At 41.4% G+C, this 21,837-nt stretch overlaps 1 protein-coding gene across 6 annotated transcripts in view; it reads right to left on the minus strand.

Moving 5' to 3' along the window:
* Positions 1-17,505, minus strand: part of ERBB4 (erb-b2 receptor tyrosine kinase 4) — a 1,105,575-nt gene extending 1,088,070 nt beyond the window's left edge. For 5 of the 6 annotated variants that reach the window (XM_070619836.1, XM_070619833.1, XM_070619835.1 and 2 more), the window contains exon 1: positions 16,705-17,491. In XM_070619836.1, the coding sequence (XP_070475937.1) occupies positions 16,705-16,786 (82 nt within the window). In that variant the 5' untranslated portion in view covers positions 16,787-17,491. Of the gene's footprint in view, positions 1-16,704 lie in introns of all 6 variants that reach the window. The other variant, XM_070619838.1, reaches the window with a different exon arrangement.
* Between the last annotated feature and the right edge of the window lie 4,332 nt (positions 17,506-21,837).

Consider the following 21,837-nt stretch of genomic DNA (forward strand, 5'->3'; position numbering starts at 1 on the left):
GAAGGAAAAATGCTTTGAGAAAACTGCCCCTCAGAGAGAGCCAAATTCTTCCCCAAACAGTCCACTTACAGCGCTCATGCCTGCTCACACATAGAGCGATTCTGCAAACCAAAACTGCACTACAAACACAGGACACAGAACTTAAATTCAAATGAGGAGAAAGGGAAAGTCCATGGTCTTCTCATATTCAGCATTTGGAACTTTAAACATCTGATGCTTCTTTTTTGCCTTCAACTGCCTTAGTTTATGATCACAGTACTAATAATAATACCATAGAATACATAATATAATTAACATTTACTGAGCATTCGCTAAGTGACTGATACTGTTTGACATATAGTATCTTATTTAATCCACACAACTATGAGGTCGATACTACTGTTAGATGCCGTTTCTAGAGGAGAAAATTGAAGCTTAAAAAGATTAAGTAACTAACCCATCTTTCCATGATGAAGAGTCAAACCTGGGCTATTTAATTCTCAAATCCCTCTATTCAACCTCTACTTTGACTCTGAAATATTTTACTTCATATTGCAAATTTTAAAAAGTAACTAAACTGGTTACTCTATTTGAAGTATTATAAATTATAATGTGAATTATAATGAAATTATAATGTGACAATAGAAAAGTAGCATATATTGTTAATATACTTGATCCTGTTTCCAAGTTTGGCATATTCACAAATATACCTGGTTATTAATAAATATTATGATATCAAATAAAATAATTGTTAATGGCCTAAAATCAGGAATTAATTAATCTATGTTGTCCAACATCCTTTTCAGAGATTTTAGCTTATTTTCATATGTAAAATATTGATATTTGGCCCATGTGAAATTAACAGTTAGGAGCTGAGGCATAAATGATTTGCCACCTGCACAGGTGTGTGCTATTTGGCAAATTATTCAATCTCCCTAAGCTTCTGTTTCATTGCCTATAAAATAAGGAAAGTCGTGTCCATGTTGTGAAGATTAGATGAGATAGTGTATGAGAAGTACTTAGCACACTTCCTAACTCTGTAGACCTTTAATAAATATTAGATATTATGATTTCTTGCCTTTTTAGAAATGAAGAATTAATTTGTGTTTTATAGAAATGGATACCAATTAAGAAAAGCACACTAAATTTTGAAAAGAGAAAAGTAAAATGTTGGACAGCTTGAGTTGGAGACACTGTGGTCTGTCCAACTAGCCATACCCAGCTGGCAGCAGCAACAGGAAGGCTCGGAGCTCTGGAGAGAAGTAAGCATTCAGAATAATCTACACAGAGGTGAGATGAGGAAGGGATACAGAAACTAAGACAAAAAGGTAATGAAAAGGACCAAGGCTGGATAGAAGCTTGAGAAAGACTTATTTTTTGTTGATTGGGTTATCTTCACTCACTGCCTCTTGAAGATAGATAACCCAAATCTTAGTCTAAAGCATAGCCAAAAAGAGCCAAGTGGATTGCTACAATATTGCCTCTGTTAAGAAGTGGCTCTGTTCTCTACGTCAGTTATGTAATTCTGAGTCTCAGTTTCCTGATCTACAGAATGGAGGTAACACCACCAGCCGTGCAGGTTTTAGGGAATACTGGAGGTGATGTGTAAGGGTACCAGCACACTCACAGTGTTTGGCAGAGAAGAGGCATTAAAATGGATACAGACTGCAGACAGGGAGGAGAGGCGGTAAATCAGAAAGACTTAAGGCAGATGGTAGTATACGACAGGAATGCAGTTTTCATATCAAGAGAATCTAAAAGAATGTTAAAAGAATGACTACACACACAAAAGCAAAACACTTTACTTAGTGTGTGTCTTACAGTGTAGATCCAAAAGTAAAAGAGATTGAAATGTCAAAGGCCTTGAAGTTAAATACTGCCAAAGCGGACTAATAAAGTTCTACTTTATTTGTAACTGGGGCATGCACATGTGCCTTCATCTTTTTATCTTTTTGATTTTTCAGTCCCTTTAGGAAATGCTTCTCTTTGGCTGTTATTTCTCAATACTTTCCCCTCCCCTCCCAACTGGAGGCCCAGTTTTCTAACTTCCTGCTCTGCCTATGTCCCCACCTTCCCATATATTTCTCCCACTGGTTTAGTTAGAGCCAATCTTATAAATACCTGCTGACCTAAACCCAGGAGCACAATGAAATAAATGTATTTTCAAGCCTGTATATTTTTATTCTTCATTGTGTAGTTTTAAAATTAAGAATGATTTATTTGTCATAGTACATTGGACTGGAGGTGTGAATATCTAATATAAAGACTCTTGAGAAAAAAATAAGAGCAAAATATTTTATATTTAAGAAAAACAACCTTAAACAGCCTTCACAAATCCACCCATCTATGAAGATCATAGGATGGCAAAAAGCATTTGGATGGGAATCCTAGCCACAGAGACATCGAGTTCTTTGCCTCTATTTTTCAGAGACCAGGAAAGGATATTTGGGCATGGTGTGCTTGTGACAAACCCTGAGGGTGGGAAGCGTCCTCAGAAGTCACAGAGCCCAATCCCCACCGCCAACATCACTGAGCAGTTGTTCCTCAGCTGCCTCATTCATTCCTCATCATCATAGAAGAGGTTAAATCAGAGCTTACCACCCCACACATGAAGGAACTCACCAGGTCCCAGGACAGCCCATGCCAGCTTTGGGAAGCTCTCACTGTGAGAAACTCCTTGATGGCGTGCAACCGAAATCTGACGCCTTACAATTTCAAACAGCTGTTAATGTTTCTGTTCTCCAAGGCTACACAGAACAGTGCTAATCCCTCTTATATGTAGCAGCCCTCCAACTTTTGAAGATAGTTATCATGCCCCCTTCCCAAGCCTCCTCTTTCCATGCTTGGCATCTACATCTTTCTTTAATCATTCTTCAAATGAAATGGCACTCCATTATTCCGTTGTAATATAGTTGTCTTTGCAAAAAAATAAATCACACGTCCAAATCTAAGTTACCAAGAATATCATAATTAAGCTGATACTCACAATTACTTTCACAATATTACACTTTAATGTGTAAAAAATAAGTTTTAAATTGGATGCTTTCTTTTCCTCACCTACCACAAATGAAAAGAGCATGTGTGGTACCCTCGAGGGATAGTCCCATGTCTTAAGTGACAATACACACACAGGGGACAGTGACACATTGCCAGATAACTGTTCATTCTGATTAATATTAGCATGTCATATGGCTATTATCACATAGATTACGGCAATCACAAATTCAAATTGTTGTGATTCTTCAGCAACCCAGTTTATAGACACATATGACACAGTAGCGTCTGCATCTACTTGCAGGAAAACTCATAGCATCTGCTTTACTGGAGTCCTTTGGCCTGCCTCACCTATGTAATCCTCTCCTAGGCTAATTCAATATGTGAACCCATGACACGTTGTCTATCCTTTTTAAACCATTTCTTTTCAAACTTCAAGTCACATAAAAAGACACCTATGCTGTCATACACTTAACTTAGAAACATGCCTTCTTCAAGCTGGCTAATACTTCATTGTGGCAAAGTTAGTATGATACTGTTTATATTCCTATTACTTTAAAATATTTTATGGCAAAATTTTCCTTATGTGTAAGAGTGACATTCACAGCATTTAGTGACTATGGCAAAGGCATATCAGAAAGGATCATGGCATATGCCAGAGCCGAGATCTTAAGTCCATTATGGAACCAGGTATTAATTCTTTAGTTGTCTCACCTGGAAAAATCTGACAGAGGAGTTCCAGGGAAGAGATCTGGGAAAGCGAATCAGGTAAGAAAATATTTCAATATTTTAACAATCAGTAAAATTGTAAGGAAGACAGCACTTGAATAATAGTCCCGGTAATGATATATACGGTGTTGCTCATACCCTTAAAGGACATAGCGGTTTACAGGGTTTTGAAAATGCCAAACCAAAATCCCCATATTCTCAGTAGAAATAAAAAACAAACATTGAAGTTATTTTTTCATATATTTGAGTAGGAAGCATTGAAAAGCATTTGATCTTGACTTGGTATGAAATCAAAGACGTCTTTAGTTTAAAATCTTCATGTGCTATACCAGCACATATACAATTACTACAGACTTTAATCAAGAGAGAAGCTGTCTGAAAAAATTAACCTTGAAATAACCACTGGATATGATGAGATGAACAATTCATGAATATGAGAATTATTCTCTACAGTGAGTTTGATTATGGAGAATGTAGTCTTGAGCCACGATGAAGCTCTAGCAGATATATAAATAACATCATAATTCTTTAGAGACCTTGCAACTCACACAGCTAGAAAAGACTTTTAGGAATGTTTCTTAAGATATTCCCAAATACGGATATTATTGTACAAATTACTGACTTTTTCTACACTCACGTTTCCATCAAGTGTTACATATTTTGTGACATTCTTTCACACAAGTTTGCCTCATTTAGAAATTTCACTAAAATTTCTTCTCTTGGACAATGGCACTTTTTTACAAGGACCAAGGTTTGGGTTTTTTGTTTGTTCTGTTTTATAGCCACTTCCTGATAAGTACAGTGGATCCCATCCTGTTGGTTTCTATAGCAGATGAATGACTAGTTCCAGAATATGCATCTAACCACACACCAGACTCAAATCACAAAATTACCATAAAATAATGCGACTTCTGATTCACTCACAAGTAGTCAAAATCCTTGAATACCAAAAGCCCACTATATATGTCCTTGAAACAAATATTTTGGATATTTTGATATATTTATTTTCTGCATACCTGGAACAATTGAAATGATTTTGTTTTTCCTTTTTTCTCATTAATAAATCTACCTTCACAGTGCTTGTTCTGCCAGTGAGAAATATGGTACTTATAGAAATTTATTTTTATATAGCCTATAAATATTGAGTGAAAGCTGTTAGACTGTGGGAGACAAACTTCATCTGTACCTTTCAAAGAGTGACTGAGTCAGTTTGTAGGAGTGAAATAGCATGTATCAGATCTAAATTTGCTAAACAAAATTAGCTGCGTGCCATTCTGTTCGTATTATCTCTTTCTCTGGCTCATGGTGTGCTAATTCTGGCCACAAGCAATATAGTAAGTACAGAAAAAAGAATAAACGTCCCTTTCACCAACAGTTGCCTAAAATGTTTTGTCTATTTCAATTTATCTCAAAGCTTTTTATACTTTCAAATTTCATCCTGTACTTACAAAAAAAAGGAGAGAGAGAGAAAAGGGCCACTAAAGAATTATATCTGAATACAAATCACTTCAGTTTCCATTAATTCCATGTACCCTTTTTGAGGTTTCGATATATCACCAGGGACAGTGGAGCTGCTAAATTTGAAGTTAAAACAACTGGGAAATATTATTAACTGTTTAGCTGATATTTTTGCATAGTAAAAGTGTGACTTGAAATACTAATTCTTTTATTATTACCTAAATGTGTCAATATATTAAAATATTACCAAATATCTGAGCTGAGTCTTGATTTTAATTTAGATGCATTGTTTCATTCATAGCTTGCAAAAATGTCTATTGTAGTTAAAATGGTCACATTTAACCCAGAGGGTAAAGACAAGGACAGATTTTTATCCGTGCTAAATAACAAATGATTAAAATTTCGATGAGCTGTATTTCATAGGGTGGGGCCTTAGTAATACAGTGTTTATATATACCCAAACTGGCAAGCTTCCTTAAATCACACCCAACCATTATAAACTACAGAATCGCATAAGAGACAGTATTACATGACCCATTTTAAAAATATGATGTCAAGAAAATGGATATATACCTGGATTAGGCATGTTCATATTTAGAGAGAAAATATTCTGAAAATTATCTCTACATAGTACATTATATCATCCAAAGACATACTGAAGGGTTTTACAGTGTGATTTTATTCCATATGATAATTTTTTTTTCTTGAAGCAATGCATTCTTCTGCATTAATAGTGGCCACTAACTACATGCAGTAGAAAAAAAGCAATAAAAAATTATATAATTACAGCCAAAATTCACAGTAAAAGAGGGGTAATATTATTTCCTAAATGTATATTTTTCAAACATAGGCAGATTTACTGTAACTTTTTTTAAAGCCTCAGCTTTGGAGTCCTGCTCTTGCATTGGTGCCTCCCAAAGCTCAGTACTACTTAATTTATATTTCTATTTCCAGGTTTCTTTTAAAGAGGTTCCCCAAACTGTATAAACATAGGTCCCCAAACCTTGGATATGCCCCTACTTTGAAGTTTTCTCAAGAAGATAAGGAATATATGATGGTTTCCTTAACATCCACAGTACAAAGAAAGAACTCTGGAGAATATAATGGAGGAGGAGAAATACAGAGTAACCTAAGGGAGGACTCCTTAACTGACGGATTTATTGGACATGTTTCTTCAAGTGGCTACAGGGAGAGTAAAAAGAGCTGTTGGCCTGAAGGCAGAGGATCTTCTCTGCTAGAGATCCCTCTCTAGCACAGTAGGGCAGCGAGGGTGGAGGAGGCACCACTGGCTCCTCCCGCGGGGAGAAGGCAGGCGAGAGGCTGAGGAGCAGCAGGCAGAGGCTCTCAGGACGGAGCAGACATGTAGCTGTACCGGACTGACGCACCAGGCAGGCTTCCCCCGACACACTACTTCTTTCTATCTCTATTTCCTCATCTACAAAGTAGGAACAAGAATCCCTGATTCAAACTTTCTTTTCAGGGATTCTTGGAAGAAAAACAATCAGGAAAGTTCTAACTTCAGAGAGAGGCACTCATGTTTCCATGCCCGATTCTCTCATTAGTAGATTACTCGGCAGACTGTTAGGTAAGTTTGAAAGTTATATTAACTCTTTCAGACCACTGTAAATTAAGGTAAATTAGGCCACAGCAGTGACCCAGAAAGGCTGACCATTTCTTAGAATCTGGTAACCTGAGAAGAAATGTCTGGAAGAGCATTTTCACTGGTAGCATCTGATTCTATAAAGACTATACTCATTTCACAAATTTTCAGAATGCAGAGTGAATCATCTGAAAGAGCAACTAAGAGAAGCCCAGTCACCTCTCAGTTCAGTTATGCTGCAAGTGTTTCCTTAATAGGATCCTTTTAAAATTGTAGGCATATGTCTAGTTGTCTATTTTAAGATATTGAGAAATCTTAGTTATAACAAAGTTGTGTTATCATATATATCTAGGAATTGAAAATGCCACATTCTGTCTGGAATTCATTTTTCACAAAATACTTATTAGCACTTCTCTGGAGGCAAACATTCCTCCCAAAAAGTATGGAACATCACTTAATAACATATTTTTTTGTATTGTGTTTTATTTGCCTTGTCTATCCTTTTTTAAAAGAAAGGGGAAAGTTAGTATCTTGAGCTTCTTCTATGTGATCCTCAGTTCCTGACATGGTCAGGATGGGTCAGTACATGCTTATTGCTTAAACTGATTAAAATTTTTAAATGGGAGTTAAGTAAGAAATTGCAATATGATGGCCACAGAAAAATAGTGGACTACAAAACACTTACGTATTTAAGAATGGTATTCACATATATTTAACTCACCAAAAATAAAACCAACAGAAATACTTTGTACCATATTATGAGCAGACTCTAAAAATGGGAATGGGGACAAAAGATATACTCTTGGAAAGACTCCATTGAAAGAAATACCCTAGGAAGTTCAAGAAAGCAACTAAAGAAATTCCCAGGGCAAACATGCCTAAAATCTATTATTAACAATTCTATAATTATGTTTTTAGAATAGCTTACTTTGTGCACTATATGGCTTAATTACAAATAATCACCATCCATGAATGAGCTTAAAATTGTTTTAGCAAATGTATGTTATTCTTTCATTTAAAAAGTATTTTTAAAGATGTATATGGTACCACATTAGTCTCTACAGGGAATAGAAACTCTTGCTCTTAAAAAGTTAAAACTACAGTGTGGTTTTAAGACGAAATCCCAGGGAAGCGGCATAGATAAGGATTGTAGGCTAGGGCAGTTAGTGAAGGAAGACGTAATGAGGAGGCATGATTTAACGTAGAACTGAAAAGATCCAACTGTTTGGACAGGTGAGGCACCAAGCGAGCCATGAATGCAGGGAAAGGACCCGGCAAAAGCAGAGACACCAGCAAACACAGTCATGGAACACTGACTAGGTCAGTCTGGTGCTTAGACAGAATACATCTTAAGAAACTCAAGACTGAATTAAAAAGGAAACTGAAGACAATTTTAGAAGGCTTTGAACTTTATAACGGGAATCCATTGAAGGCTTCTGAATAGAAACTAGGATAATAAAAGTATTATATTAGAAATAGTCATCTGGCAGTGACAAGAAGGAAGTCTTGGAGGTAAGAGGACATTGAACAAGGGGGCCAGTAAAGAGGATCTTGCAATATCCCTGCTCTGAGGCTCTTAAGGACTAGATGAGGTCAATAAAAATCTGAGGAAATAGAGTTTAATAAGCCATGCAATCAAATTTCCTTAAGAAACACCAAGAACTTGTTTAACTTCTCTAGTTCTAGACAAAATGATCAGACAAAAGGAACTCCTAAAAATAAAAGTGAGTGTCTAAAAGAAATATTATCCTGTTTTAATTTTATTTGGTTTTCATAGGTCCCTATAGAAAGAAACTCATATTCTCTAAACCCACAGGGAAGAATAGGAAATAATGACAAAGATTTTAGTAAAAGAAGAAGAGTTTGCCTAAAGCAAGTCACTGCCATCCATGACCTCAATTAGGTATCACCCTGCTAGAGATTGGGACCCATCCTGGAACACAGGATTTGCACAACTTATTACTGGAGCTATAACCATGGCAGATATAGTCACAGAACCTGGAGAATCTGCTGCCAGTTTTTTCAGTCCTAACCAGCCACGAGATATCCTCAGCAGACCACAGAAGGCCAGCAGACCCATCTTTTGAAAGCAGGTTTACAATCCCCACTTGTGTCCTAAAGGCTTAAAACCTGGATGTCCCCCTATACCAGATGTCTATGGGACCATACCTAAGTAAAGGTCAGAAAAGTAGTAAAGATGTAGTAGATGAAACTGATTATTTACAAGTCTGATCCTTTTGGAAAATAAATGAGTGTTTACTGCGCCATTCATTTTCCTCTCTTTAAACACCTTTAGACTACGTTCCAAATGACATATATAAGAACATTCATACAGCCTTGATTACTATTGCTTTAACTCCCTGGATTCAGAAACTGAGTCTTGCATATTCTTATTGGTGTTTAGTATGCTTCAGTAACCCCTGAAGTAAGATGATTAACAGTAATGATCTTGAGCTACCTCTCAAGGGAGAAGTTTAATGACGTTGCAAAGGAAGTTTCATGGTGTCCATGTTAATGTTTACAGGGGGTTCATTTTCATCTCAAATTCCTAACAGGAAGTGACTCTTCCTGCCAGAACAAGTTTCAAACCTCCTTTCTGTCACTACGGCCCATGAGAATTCTGTCATGAGAATGCCCATGATGTCTGAGAAAGCTCTGGCGGCTTGAAGGAAGTCAGCGACAACTAGAGTGTTAAGGTTAAATCAACAACATTGCAAAGTCACAAAGTCCAGAGGCAGCATCTTGCAGAAGGCAACTAGGGGGAAGCAAATGTGCCACAGAAATAAATTTATAAAGTCTTAGTACTTAAATCTTAGTTTATGCACTTGTGCAAAGAATATAACTGTGATCTTAGCAGGGGCCTGAAGAAAGAAGAGGGCCCAGCATAGACAGTGGAAAAGATAAAGACCCTTGGGTCCAAGGATGGGCATGGATGAATCTGAAGTATTCCCATGGATTTGCCAGTTAAAGGTCCTCACCAACTAATTGGTGATAAGGAACGCACTGTTTGTTCTTCGTAATCCATTTTATTGAAGCATGGATATTACTTAATACAGAATGGAGCAAGAATCATTCTCTAGCTGATCATCTCCATAAAGTCCCACATAAAAGCAACTCTTGAAGGTGCTGTCATATACAGATACTAGTGTGAGCAACTCTTACCTGACTTTTAGGGTCAAAATTCTATGTCCAGAATAGGTCCTACCAGGTAAACAGATCCTCTTACAGAACTATGCCTTAACAAAGTTGCTCTATTTCTTTAATCTTAATGTGCTTTAAGTTATAAATGCAATCAATGATTACTTCCTAAATATAAATTAAAGATGCTGATGATCCACAGTCTTCCCCTTGCAAAGAACTTCACCATCTGATAATTAGGACCATGGTTCCAATCCATTTGCTTCCACTTCAATTTTGCAATTCTCTTTCAAAACAACACAACTTTGTATTTCTTTCTTTTTTTCTTAAGTGTCTGCAACTTTTCAAGTACTTCTATGTATATTAAAGAAAATGATCCTGGTATCAGGAGCTGCCAATTAACTTATACCACTTAACTTCCTGTGCTACGAATCTCCTCACTTGAAAAATGAGAGGACGGGACTAGATCAGTGGTTCCTAAACAGTGCTGGATTTCCGCCAAGTCAGGGCAGCAGAGTAGAGAAGAGAGAGGAAGGAAAGTAAAGTTAGGGCACAGAGCAGGCTTCTGGCTGCAGCTTCAACACACGCTCTCCTTCTCTCTTTTCCCTGCTTTAGACACCAGGGCCACACAGGTGAATTCACATGAAAAAACAGTTCTACTTATAAAAATAATGGAAAACTCAATGGATTTCTTTTTCTACAAAATCTGCAGATCCTTTTTCTATCTAACGAATCATTAAAAAAACCCAAGATCACACAGAAAATGATTGTAAGACCCGAACCCAATTCTCCTAACTTTTATTCTGGGGCTTTGTTCTGTAGCATCACAACCAGCGGGGCAGCTGCGTCACTACCCTCTGCCTAGGAAAGCACCACTCCCAGTACATCCTGTGTGGCTGCCGCCCCCTGGAGTTGTGCAGAGCAGCAGGCCTGCAGAGCAATCACTTATTCAAAATGGAAATAACTAGAAAACAATTACCACATGCTCAAAAACGACTTTAGAACTAGGCCCAAAATAGCCTTATAATATATTTCACCTCCATGTCATAAAAGTGAGACAGTTCTCGGGGCTGGCCCCGTGGCCGAGTGGTTAAGTTCCCGCGCTCCGCTGCAGGCGGCCCAGTGTTTCGTTGGTTCGAATCCTGGGCGCGGACATGGCACTGCTCCTCAGACCACGCTGAGGCAGCGTCCCACATGCCACAACTGGAAGAACTCACAACGAAGAATACACAACTATGTACCGGGGGGGCTTTGGGGAGAAAAAGGAAAAAATAAAATCTTTAAAAAAAAAAAAATAAAAAAAAATAAAAAAAAAAAAGTGAGACAGTTCTCTTTCTCCCTAAAAAACTGAGTACAAATAGCACCACTTTTAGTGTCAAATACAAAAACAAGAAAGTGGTTTTAAAGCTTTGATTAAAGCATTGGAAAATAGGTCAATTTATTTAATAAACATGTCAGAATTATCAACAACTCAGAAAAAGAAAAAAGCCATATACAACGAAATTTAAAGAGACCACGGAACAATCCTGAAAAGTAACATTTCTGAGAAATAGTCTTCAAATACAAATGCTTTAGAGTAAATAACCTTTCATATCACTTAGACAGGTGCTATTCTGACAGCAATGGTCTGCTAGAAAGTTTACATTATGTTTATTAACATATGTGTACATGTTTTAAATATATCAATTAACTTGTTATGAGAAGATTTTAAAGCCATTTTTCAGAAAACTGCTATACAGCGGAGAAATAGAGGGCACATGACATGCATTTCCCCTTCAGGCCCACAAACCAAGTCACAAAGACATGAAGTGAGTTGCTCAAGACATTGAAAAGAAATCGGAGGCCTTGTCCCCACCACATAGAAATCCTGATTCAAACCACCCGGCTATGTCCTGCATCACACTTCATCACAAATTGGGCAAAGTCGCCTTCAAATTAAGTAGAAAAGCTACAGTTTCAGATCTTTTAATTTTAAAAAAAAGGTAAAATTAAGGGACTATTTGTCATTATAAACTATAAACTTCAGTCAGTAGCTATATTAGAATGAATGAAAAGTAAGGTTTTACTCAACTGCCCAATATTTATAATAATTCAGAAAATGAGTATTAGATAAAAGATGCAGTCTGGTTTCATATGGTCAAATGTAACATAGTAGTCTATTGCTAAAACGATATAACCTGAAGAAAACTCTATAATATGATTAAATTCTACCCTGCATACATCCTCATTAGATCGCTGTAAAAGGTAACAATGGAAAATGCTTGACAATTTCTGTAGAATGGCTGTAGTCTTGAACATGTATAAGCTAATTTCAATATAAATATTAACATCTCTTAAAAGGGTGAAATCAAACAGCAAGTGCCAACAAGTTTGCAGGTAACAGAACATCTTTTTTGATCATTTGCCTCATTTATGTTTTAGGCATTTACAAATTACACATGGATATCCAACAGCAGCAAAACACAGTAAGATAAAGCAAAAACTTGTTTGCTATTTTTAATATATCTTACATTTTTGTAATAACCGGCTTGAAATAATATAAAGATGACACCACTTTGAAGCACTGTAGTATTTAAGGCATCCTAATTCGATTTATTGTCTAAAACGTGCCTCTCACAGAGTCATTAATCTCAAGGTGGCTCTAATCACAAGGGTGCAGAGAATATTTAAGAAAGAGCACAATTCCTTGCACTCCCAGCATTTTTTAAATGGCAGTAGTCCTCCTTCCTTCTTGGTCAAGAGGGGAAAAGAGGAAGAGAGAAAGGGAAAAATGGACTTCTCTGTAGAATGATTTGGCCTTGGAGTCTGGGCTTTTGAGACGTGCTAGTGATCTCGGATCGATGCCTTTTTATTTTCTTTCAGGAATAAATCTGAGCAATGGAATGGCTGGCGATTGTCCGGCCAACCAGCCATATCAGATTTATCAGAAAGAAAGAATGAAAACTGACTCAGAGGACTCCTGCAGAGGCTGAGTGGCAGCTTGCTGCTAAAGACACACACAAAGAGAATACCCTTAGTGATGGAGGAGAAAATATTATTTATTAAAATTACACATATGAATACATAAGATGTAAAGAAAAAACCTATAGTAATGGAAAGGGTGAATGCAGAAGACAGATGATAAATAGTGCTTCTATTTAAGAACCAAAGGAATGAAAGCTCATGAATACTAAATATTTGAATCCACTTTAAGGAGGAAATATGATTTTCCCTCAAATGAATGCAAACTCTAAAAATCAGCCAACGCAAACTTACTGTGTTCAGGTTAAAGATACGTAGCTGTTCCATGAAGTGTGTGCCCTGGTAAATATTCTAATGCAATTTCTTAATTAAGACACATTTCCAGTGACTAAATGAAAATATATATAAAGCAGTCAGTGCCTTGATTTTCAAAAAATTTGGCTTTCTATGCATGCATAATTAAAATAAATAAAAGCAGTTTGGTTTAAGAGAAAAAATCAGAATACAAGGGATCATGATACAACTAGTCATTCAATTTTATCATAACAGTCCATATAATAATATTTTCAAGTGTTTTATAGTTACAGTAATAGGTATAAATTTATTAAGAAGCATTCTGAAGGAAAAAAATCTTCTTTAAAAAGGCCCCTTTGACATATATAAGAATTTCAAAATTAAGAGAAAAAAGAAGAGTGTACCCACGGGTGTGCTTACAGCAAGCATGTGTAGGAAAGAGGATTGATGGGTTTTGAAAATATATTTAACTAAGTCTTAATCACCTTTTTCTTCTCAAATGTAAAAAACTCTAAGTTTGGAGGCATGATATATAGGAAAAATGTATGCTCCTTTATAGGATGAAAAGCAGAACCAAGTTATCTGCAAATAAGAAATGGAAACTGAACTTGTTCATCACATAAGTATCAATGTTTGTTAAGGGTATCAGTTCAATACTACTCTATATTTTATTCCAATACAAAGGTAACTGATTATTTTTCAATCATGCCAGACAGAAATTTTGGAATTATTCCTTTTGGTGGTAAAGGTTTTATAATTATCACATAAAGGACCTTTGGCTATAGTATTTATACATAAAGTGAATCACTGGAAATCAGGCAAAGTCCTTCAGAATTACTAAAATACCACCTTCTCTAAAGCTGATTTTTTTCAAGCAAAAGGAGAAAACACAAAAACAGGTCCTCTTCCGTTACAACTATTTTGAGAAATATCTTAGATCTATACAACGGAACCCCCTAGATTTTATTCTGTTCACAGAGATCAGTAAATAAGGTGCATTCCTTCTGCTGCTTAAGAAATTAGCATTTCAAAAATGTGCCACTTTCCCCTGAACTCCAAGCGTGTCTAATAATGCGAGCAGCAGACTGTCTTCCCTCGTTTCCTTAATTTGTTTCATCTAAAAGCAATTCACTCAACATCTTGTCGCCCTCTGGCAGCTTAGTTTACTTATCCGCACTTAATTTCTCATTTGGACCAAAACAAACTCCTCCAAACAGCTACTGACTGCTAACCGCGAGAGGGGAGACACGCAATATGTATTTACTTGGGAACATACAGACACACAAACACAGCCACACACACACAAAGCCTCACTCATACACCAGACAGTAACTTGGTTTTATAAAAGCGCTACATTAAAACCAGCGGAACTTTCCCTGCCAGGTGCCGCAGGGTGGGGGTGGGGTAGGATGAAAAAAGAAGTCCCGGGGCATTTCCAGGTTCCAGTGGATCACCTTAGCTTGCGCGCTGCAGTTACACCGGGACGCGCCGAGACGTCTTTGTGCGGCCCTTTCGTCTAGCTCACTTTGTGTTTTGAACGAGTAAGGCTCGCCTTTGTGCCCCTAGAATTTCAAGTACACAGTCACACACGGAACAACAATGGCACGCTAATCCTCGCGCTCTAAATGGGCTCACTTGTGGGTCTGACAATTCGCGGGGGGTGGGGGGGGAGCGAGAAGAGACGAGCGAGGGCGCGAGGCGGTGTCGCCTGAGACGAGGAAGGGGACAGCTGCAGAACTAATTTGGATTACATTCCTTGCAGAAATTCTGAAAAGGGCTTTTCGGCATAGCTCAACCACGAGCCGCACAGTTAATACCCAATGGCTGCGGACTCGGAGCCGGGTCCCCCAGCGGCTGAGGCCGAACCAGACAGCCCCCAGTAGGTCGCCTCCTAGAAATTCCTCCCGGCTAAGCCTGCCTGTCAGTGGCCACCGCTTTTGAATGGGTCAATGTGCATAATCAACCCATTGAGGGAAAATATGAAGGGACTCCGCGTGGGGAGGGAGATAAAAAGGGATGTATCCAGGAGGCCGCTTGGAATCTCAAGTCCGTGTTGGTGATGTCCGGAGGTGGCTGGAACGCGGGACCTGGTACGCATGAAGAATTTCGGAGTAATTGGGAGGGTGCAAACGGCCACTACAGACAGCGCGCTTTGTGCCATTCGAAGGTCATTTTGAAAGACTCGATGATTGTAACTTGTTATTTACAAGGCAAGGAGGGGGCGGCGGCGGGGGCGGAGCGGGAAACTACAGCGCGCTGTTTTCTTGGCGAGGTCAGAAGGACACCCTCCGGCGGCCTAAAGCTCTCCCATCGCCAATGCCGGGGGCTTTATCTCCTTTAGCCGCCTCCCACGCTCCCGCTACCAGCCCCAGAAGGTTCCGGAAATCTCTCCGGCTCTCCAAAAGGCCGCCCTTGGCCGCGGGAGACCCCGGTTCTCCTCCGTCCTTTCCTGTCCCACTTTCATCCCCAGGAAACTCAAGCGTCAGAAACTTTGAGCTCCCTCGCACTGCAGGTGCTGTCATCAGCCCTGCGCGCCGCGAAGCACCAGCCCCACTGCGCTGCCTCCCCAGGGGTCAGCCGACCCTGTGCCCGTCCTGGTCGCCGGCGCTCGACCTCTCCAGCAAACAGCGGCCGCGCGCACGGCGCAGCCACGCCCGCCTCGGCTTCAGTCAATCCGCGCGCCGGGCCGGCTCGGCAGCCGCGCCGGGCAGTAAACAGAGAAGTTGGAGGGACTCCGGCCAATAGCAAGTTGAACTGCAGGAAGAACTCTTCCTGGAGCCAAACACAGCAACCGACGGGAAGGCCGGACTCCCGGCTCAAGTATGTCAAGCCTTTCTTTTTTTTTTAAGGGGTCAGGCAGGCAAAGCAGCTCCCCTCCCGTCAATGGGGCGAGGACTCCGGGACGCCGGCCGAGGAGGCCCAGAGTTCCAGGCCCCGGGCCGAGGCGCGCCCGCCCGCTCCCCGCGCTCCAGCTGCCCAGGCTGGGCTCACGCCGGGTCTGACCCCGCGAGGCTCGGGCGACTAGGGGCGCAGTGGCTGCCGGCAGCACACACAGGTGCAAAGCCTCGCTCGCGGAGTCCCCTCCTCACAGCCTCCCTAAGATTCCTAAGCGGCTCAGTGGCACCGCCGCGGGACCCCTGTCCGTCCGTCCTCGGCCCGGCGGGGCGCGCAGACGGGAGAGGACCGCCTCCTCCGACGCGGGCTTTGGGTCTCCCACGTCCCGCACCACAGGCGCGCCCAGCAGGGATCCCGCTTCGACTCACAGAAAAAGCTCCAGAAAGAAAGGGCTTCAACAGGGAGAAAAAAGGGGCAGGGACGCAGAGCGGGATTTTTCACGATCCACAAAACACACGCACACACACAGGTTAAGTTTGAGGACAGAGACAGGGGCGAACGAAAGCTCAAGGATGAGGCCCCGGTACTGTGGTCCCTCCGCTCCCGGGGGGCGAGCGGGTCTCAGGCTGGGCGAAGGGGGCGAGGGCGCCACCACCGCGGCCAAGCCGACGGCGGCGGGTTCAACCACGGGAGCGCGACAAGGAACCGCGACCCACCTGACTGAGAAGCGCTGGGCTGGACGGTCCCCGCCGCCACGAGAAGGCTCACCCAGACCCACAGTCCTGTCGCCAGCTTCATTTTTTGGACGTCTCAGATCCCGTGCCGACAATTACATGTCCAAATGGCATATCCCCTTTCGCGCACGCGGAGGAGAGCCCTCAGCCAGGCGCGCCTGGGGGCGCGCGGGGACCGGCGCGCGGGGGATCGGCTCCGAGCGCCGACGGCCGATCCGCGCCCGCGGGCCCAGGGCCGGGACCCGGGGAGGGGAGAGTGTGCGCGCTAGTGGGAGGGTGCTCGAGTGTGTGCGCCGGGTGCTCCGGGCCAGACTGTGCAGCTATTTCCCCGTGTGAGCCTTCGCTTTCTCGCTCCCTCCTCACTTTCTCTCTCACTGGTTGGTCCACAGTAGAAAGGAAGGGGAAAAAGGTTTCCAAAAAAAGTTGATTGCAAAGGGGCGGTAGGTTTCCGGCCTCTCCCCCAGCCGGGCTATGTTCGGCTCCCTTTTCAGTTTCCCTGCACCTCCAGTCCAAAGTAGGAGGGGAGGAGGGGGAAAGCGTTTTGCCTCTCCCCGGATCCTCGCCTTCTTTTTCCTGTCAGCTTGCCTCACACTTGTCCGGCGGCTGCGGTAATTAAAGCTCCGAGCGTCATTTCCAACGCTCCGCGGTCTCCAGCTGCAGCCCCACAGAGAAATTAATAAGGCTCGGGGAGGAAAAAGGTGGAGGGGGCGGATAAAGCCGCCCGCAAGCCACCGGGCGGGCTCGGCTCGGCCGCGCAAGCCCCGCCCCCGCGCTGACCCAACTGGCCACGCCCTCTCTCCCGCCTCCCCCGCAAAGGGAAATCTTATTGGCTCAGCCACTCCCCAAAATCGTGGGCCTCGGGAGTTGGGAAAACACCTGTCAGGGAGCCGGAGCTGGGTGGTGCGGGCGGGGGAAGCTGGATTTGCAGGGCTCACCGAGGCCTCAGACTGAAACAGAGGCCCGGAACAGCTGGCCCGCGGCGCGCGGACCACCGGAGGGGTGCTTGCAGAAAAGATTTTTTTTAAACAAGAAAGTCACCATTTGATTCATTGCCCTACGGTGCTCATCCACAGACGACTTTCCCTAGAAATAGAAGGAACGACAAGGTTGCCTCGGGCAAAAAGTCTCCCCGCCTCTCTACCCACTCGTGCTCCACTCTGGGAAAGGAGTTTAACAGCCGGTTCAGTAACTGGTAGCCTCTGCACGTTAGGAGTCCTGATCTCTTCCTGAGCTATGCCATCTCTCCCACGATTCCCACCCTCGCAAACTGACCGACGCTGACTCAAACTAAAACTCCACCTTTGGAGAGCTGCATCCTTTGATTTTGGGACTTTAGGGGTCTTTTCACCTTTTCCTTGAATTCTAAGACAACTTGGTTTGGGGTTTATTCATTAAGTAGATTCTAGTCTAAAGCCACCGATTTGGTTCTAAAGGGGTAGAAATTTGTCCCAGGCCTGTTATTCATTCGGAAAAGATTGAGAAGGGCTTGTCAGCACATAACCAACCTCATGACTAGGCTTCCTCTACAGTGGACCCAGCTTTAGGTTCCTCCCAGGTTTTCACTCTTCAAGGTCGCTGCTCCCCAAGCCCGAGGTCACTGCTAGCTATGGGAGTGTCTGGGCTTTTCTGGGTCTAAAACATCCTGGGCTTGGGTCATATCAGTGTATATATCCCTTGCCTTTTACAGCTCTGAAACTGTACCCTGGGCAGAGACCAGAACCTCCTGGGAGGTTGTAGGTATTGGTTTGCTATTTGCACAGGCATTCTATGTATGAATTATTTTCCTTTTTCAGTTTCTCTAGAAGCAGCAAATATATAATGAAAAGTATCAGGGGAACTTAAAAATCAAGCCACCTGCCTCCTCACTCATCATTTGAGACCTCCCCATTCCTCCTCCACATCTTTTATCTATAGCCTGTCCCTTAAGAATTTCCAGGAGCTGAGCACAGAGAGAAACAGCAGCCTCCTCTCAGAAGCCTGAAGCCTTCCCTTTGTTAGGCCCACAGCTAGTAGCAGGCACAGAGAGGAGGCCAAACAGGCTGAGCATGCTGTTCCACCCAGAAGCAGCCTAGGGCCAGGAGAAATGAAGCCTAGAGCAGATGATAGTGACTGAACCGGAGTGGGATTGATTGCCACAGAACTGTGCACACTGCTCTTTGGGATTATCTTTGTTTTCTGTTTTTAGCACCCCCACCCTCTGTTTCCTTTTCTTTCAGTTTCTTCTCAGCTCCCTTGCCTTAAATCCCCTTCTGCTTCTTTTAATGACTCTCAGACACCTCTCTTCCATGAGTGCTATTTCTTTTTAAAATTCCCATTCCGTCCCCAGAATAACGACGGGAGTGACTTAAAAAAAACTTCTTGCTTTTGGAAAAGTTAAGTTTCTGTCTGAAAAAGAGAAGTCTTATTTCTGATAGCTATGTTGCAAGAGATGAAGTAATGAATTGTATATTTTAGCTTAAATTGAGGGAAAAATTAAATAGTCTGAATATTTTGGTTTTTTCTATATTTGTGTCCCCTGTGGTAGCTTTTACTCCCCCACCAATTTTACAGCTCTTTAGTGGCAGAAACTTTCCTATATACCTTAGCCCCATTTTCCTGGTTTTAACTGAGTGAAACAATGATTGACAACTGGCCAAATTTGAGTATCTGACCAACAGGGTATAAAATGAATTGGTATGAAAACTCTGCCCCAAAAAGCATGCTATATTCAGTGGTGACTGGTCTACCCAATCAGAGTCTAGCTCACATAATTTGAATATGAGACCTTAGAGACTTAGACAGAAGGTGGTACCCTGTGTTGGCAAACTGGAAGTGAAAAAGTAGAAGCCATGAGCTAGAGTCAAGAATTAACTCTTTTTTTGTTTGCTCCCATTTGCTCCCCATCTCAACTGAGTCATCGTAAGAAAGGAACACCAGAGGAGCGGACATTGGCTACCTGATGTTGAAAGGAAATGCTAACTGGATTGCCAGAGGATTTCTGAGATGGATCTCTGTATTTATTCACTTTCCCATGTATCTTTATAATAAATCTCTATCAGTTGATTTAACTAAAATATGTTGCTGTTATTTGCAACCTGGAAAAAAACACATCTGAGCGACACAACATGTTACTTAGCAAACCACAGGTGAATACCTGGACTTATCTGCTAGTGTCCTTTCAGTTCTACATCCTTAGCTTGGGCCTGCCTCCATAGCACAGCAATCCCCACTCCCTTGTTCCTAGTTAGGCCAATGAAAATGCCTTGGTCACTGCTGATTGGCTGAGAGATGGCCACTCCAACTGAGTCTCTCCCCTGGGATTTTTGTGAATGGAAAAGAAAGAATTCATATTCAGTCATTCACTGGTAGCTTTTGAGATGTAAAAGCCTAGAGCTGGCCTGTCTATATTTCCTTCTTTGTAGCGATAACCAGGCTGCAGTGAGAAAGAGTGAAGCTGCCATTTGAAAGGAGCAAAAGCCCAGACAGGTCTGGAGAATCTTCAAGCTCTACCTGCTGCTTATTTGTTCAAAACCCCTTTTTCCTCAAGCTAGTTCAATTTTTCTTTTCAAAACCAGGACAGCATGAAATGGTAAAGAACTTCTCCAGCCTGAGTGAGAACATATAGGCCATCATGCCTTTTGAGGAAGATATCTTGATATGGCCCGTGTTCAGTTTCCCTTCCCAGTTTGTCAAGATTTCCCTTGGCTGAAGCCATAACCCCAACAAAGAGATTCCATTGGCCTTTGTTGCTTCCCCATTTCTCCTTTTCCACTTCATTTCTTCCATTAGTGATAGAATTCAAGGAGAGTCTCGACATCGTGAGTGACAGAATGGTACTGGTGAGAGAAAGGAATACGTTGATCTCAGAGTTCAGTGTTGAGCTAGATACCTAACTTTGTCCCAGAGTCTGATAGTTCACTCCAGTCTTCAGCTCGTTTCTAAGACTTCCCTAAAGGTAAAATTAGAGCTTGCTGCTTTAGACATTTTGTCATTGGCCATAAATACAAAGTTCAGACAAATATCAACTAAGAAAAGAAAACAACACCCAATCATACATCAGTTCCTTCTCTTGAACATTTAAAAATAAATATGGGATTCTAATTTTCCCTCCCTGCCTGTCATCATCCTCCTCGTCATTTTTCTAAGTTATCCTGTGATCATGAGAAACTCATTTCATATACCTGCACCCATTGCTTCATCTTTAAAGGAAGGGTTATGTCCCAAATCTAAGACTTTACTAGTCTGTGATTTACTGATCACCTGCTAAGTGCAAGTCATAATTTTCACAGACTGTTTCCTGTATCCCATCCTCTTTTCCCCACTCACACACAGTCATCTCTTCATCTGGGGCTCCAACACAGCCATATCTTAAAATGCCTTAGGAAAATATCCACATAAGCTCGCTACTATATTACTGTGAAGTGCTTAAGACTTTGGATCTTTACTATTCTATCAATCAACCAAGAAGAAATTTTGGTAAATACCAATCAATTCAATATTATGATGATCAAGCAGATAACAGATGCTGTGTTGGTGGTATTTATTTGTTTGCTTCTTAATTTAGCACTTGAAATAAGATCTTTGCTCTTAACCATCAGAGTTCTGGAATTCTCTGATATTTTGTTGATGTTCAGTGTTTCAAGGCCAAAAGAAAAACACTTTGAAAGTTCAAAGTGTTTTTCTTTTTTCCTTACTTTTTCTTTCTTTTTTTTTTCTTTGCTGTGGAAGATTTGCCCTGAGCTAACATTTGTTGCCAATCTTCCACTTTTTGCTTGAGGAAAACTTGCCCTGAGCTAACATCTGTGCCAGTCTTCCTCCATTTTGTATGTGGGTTACTGCCGCAGTACGGCCACAGATGATTGGTGTAGGTCTACACCCAGGAAGTGAACCCAGGCCACCAAAGTGGAGCACGACTGAACTTAACCACTAGGCAATGGGGCTGGCCTCTAAAAGTTCAAAGATTTTTTTGAATGAATGAATACACATTAACTAAAGAAATGTTTTTATAACCTTAGTTAATTTCATATCCAAAGGGAACTTCCACAAGCAATTTTCCTTTTTGGTTAGTAAGTGTTGTTTTCTTTCTATGTGCATGATTAAGCCTTAATTTTTTAAGTGCTAAGGAGGAGTGACTGA

This window comes from Equus przewalskii, chromosome 5 (genome assembly GCF_037783145.1).
Source record: "Equus przewalskii isolate Varuska chromosome 5, EquPr2, whole genome shotgun sequence".
NCBI lineage: Eukaryota > Metazoa > Chordata > Mammalia > Perissodactyla > Equidae > Equus > Equus przewalskii.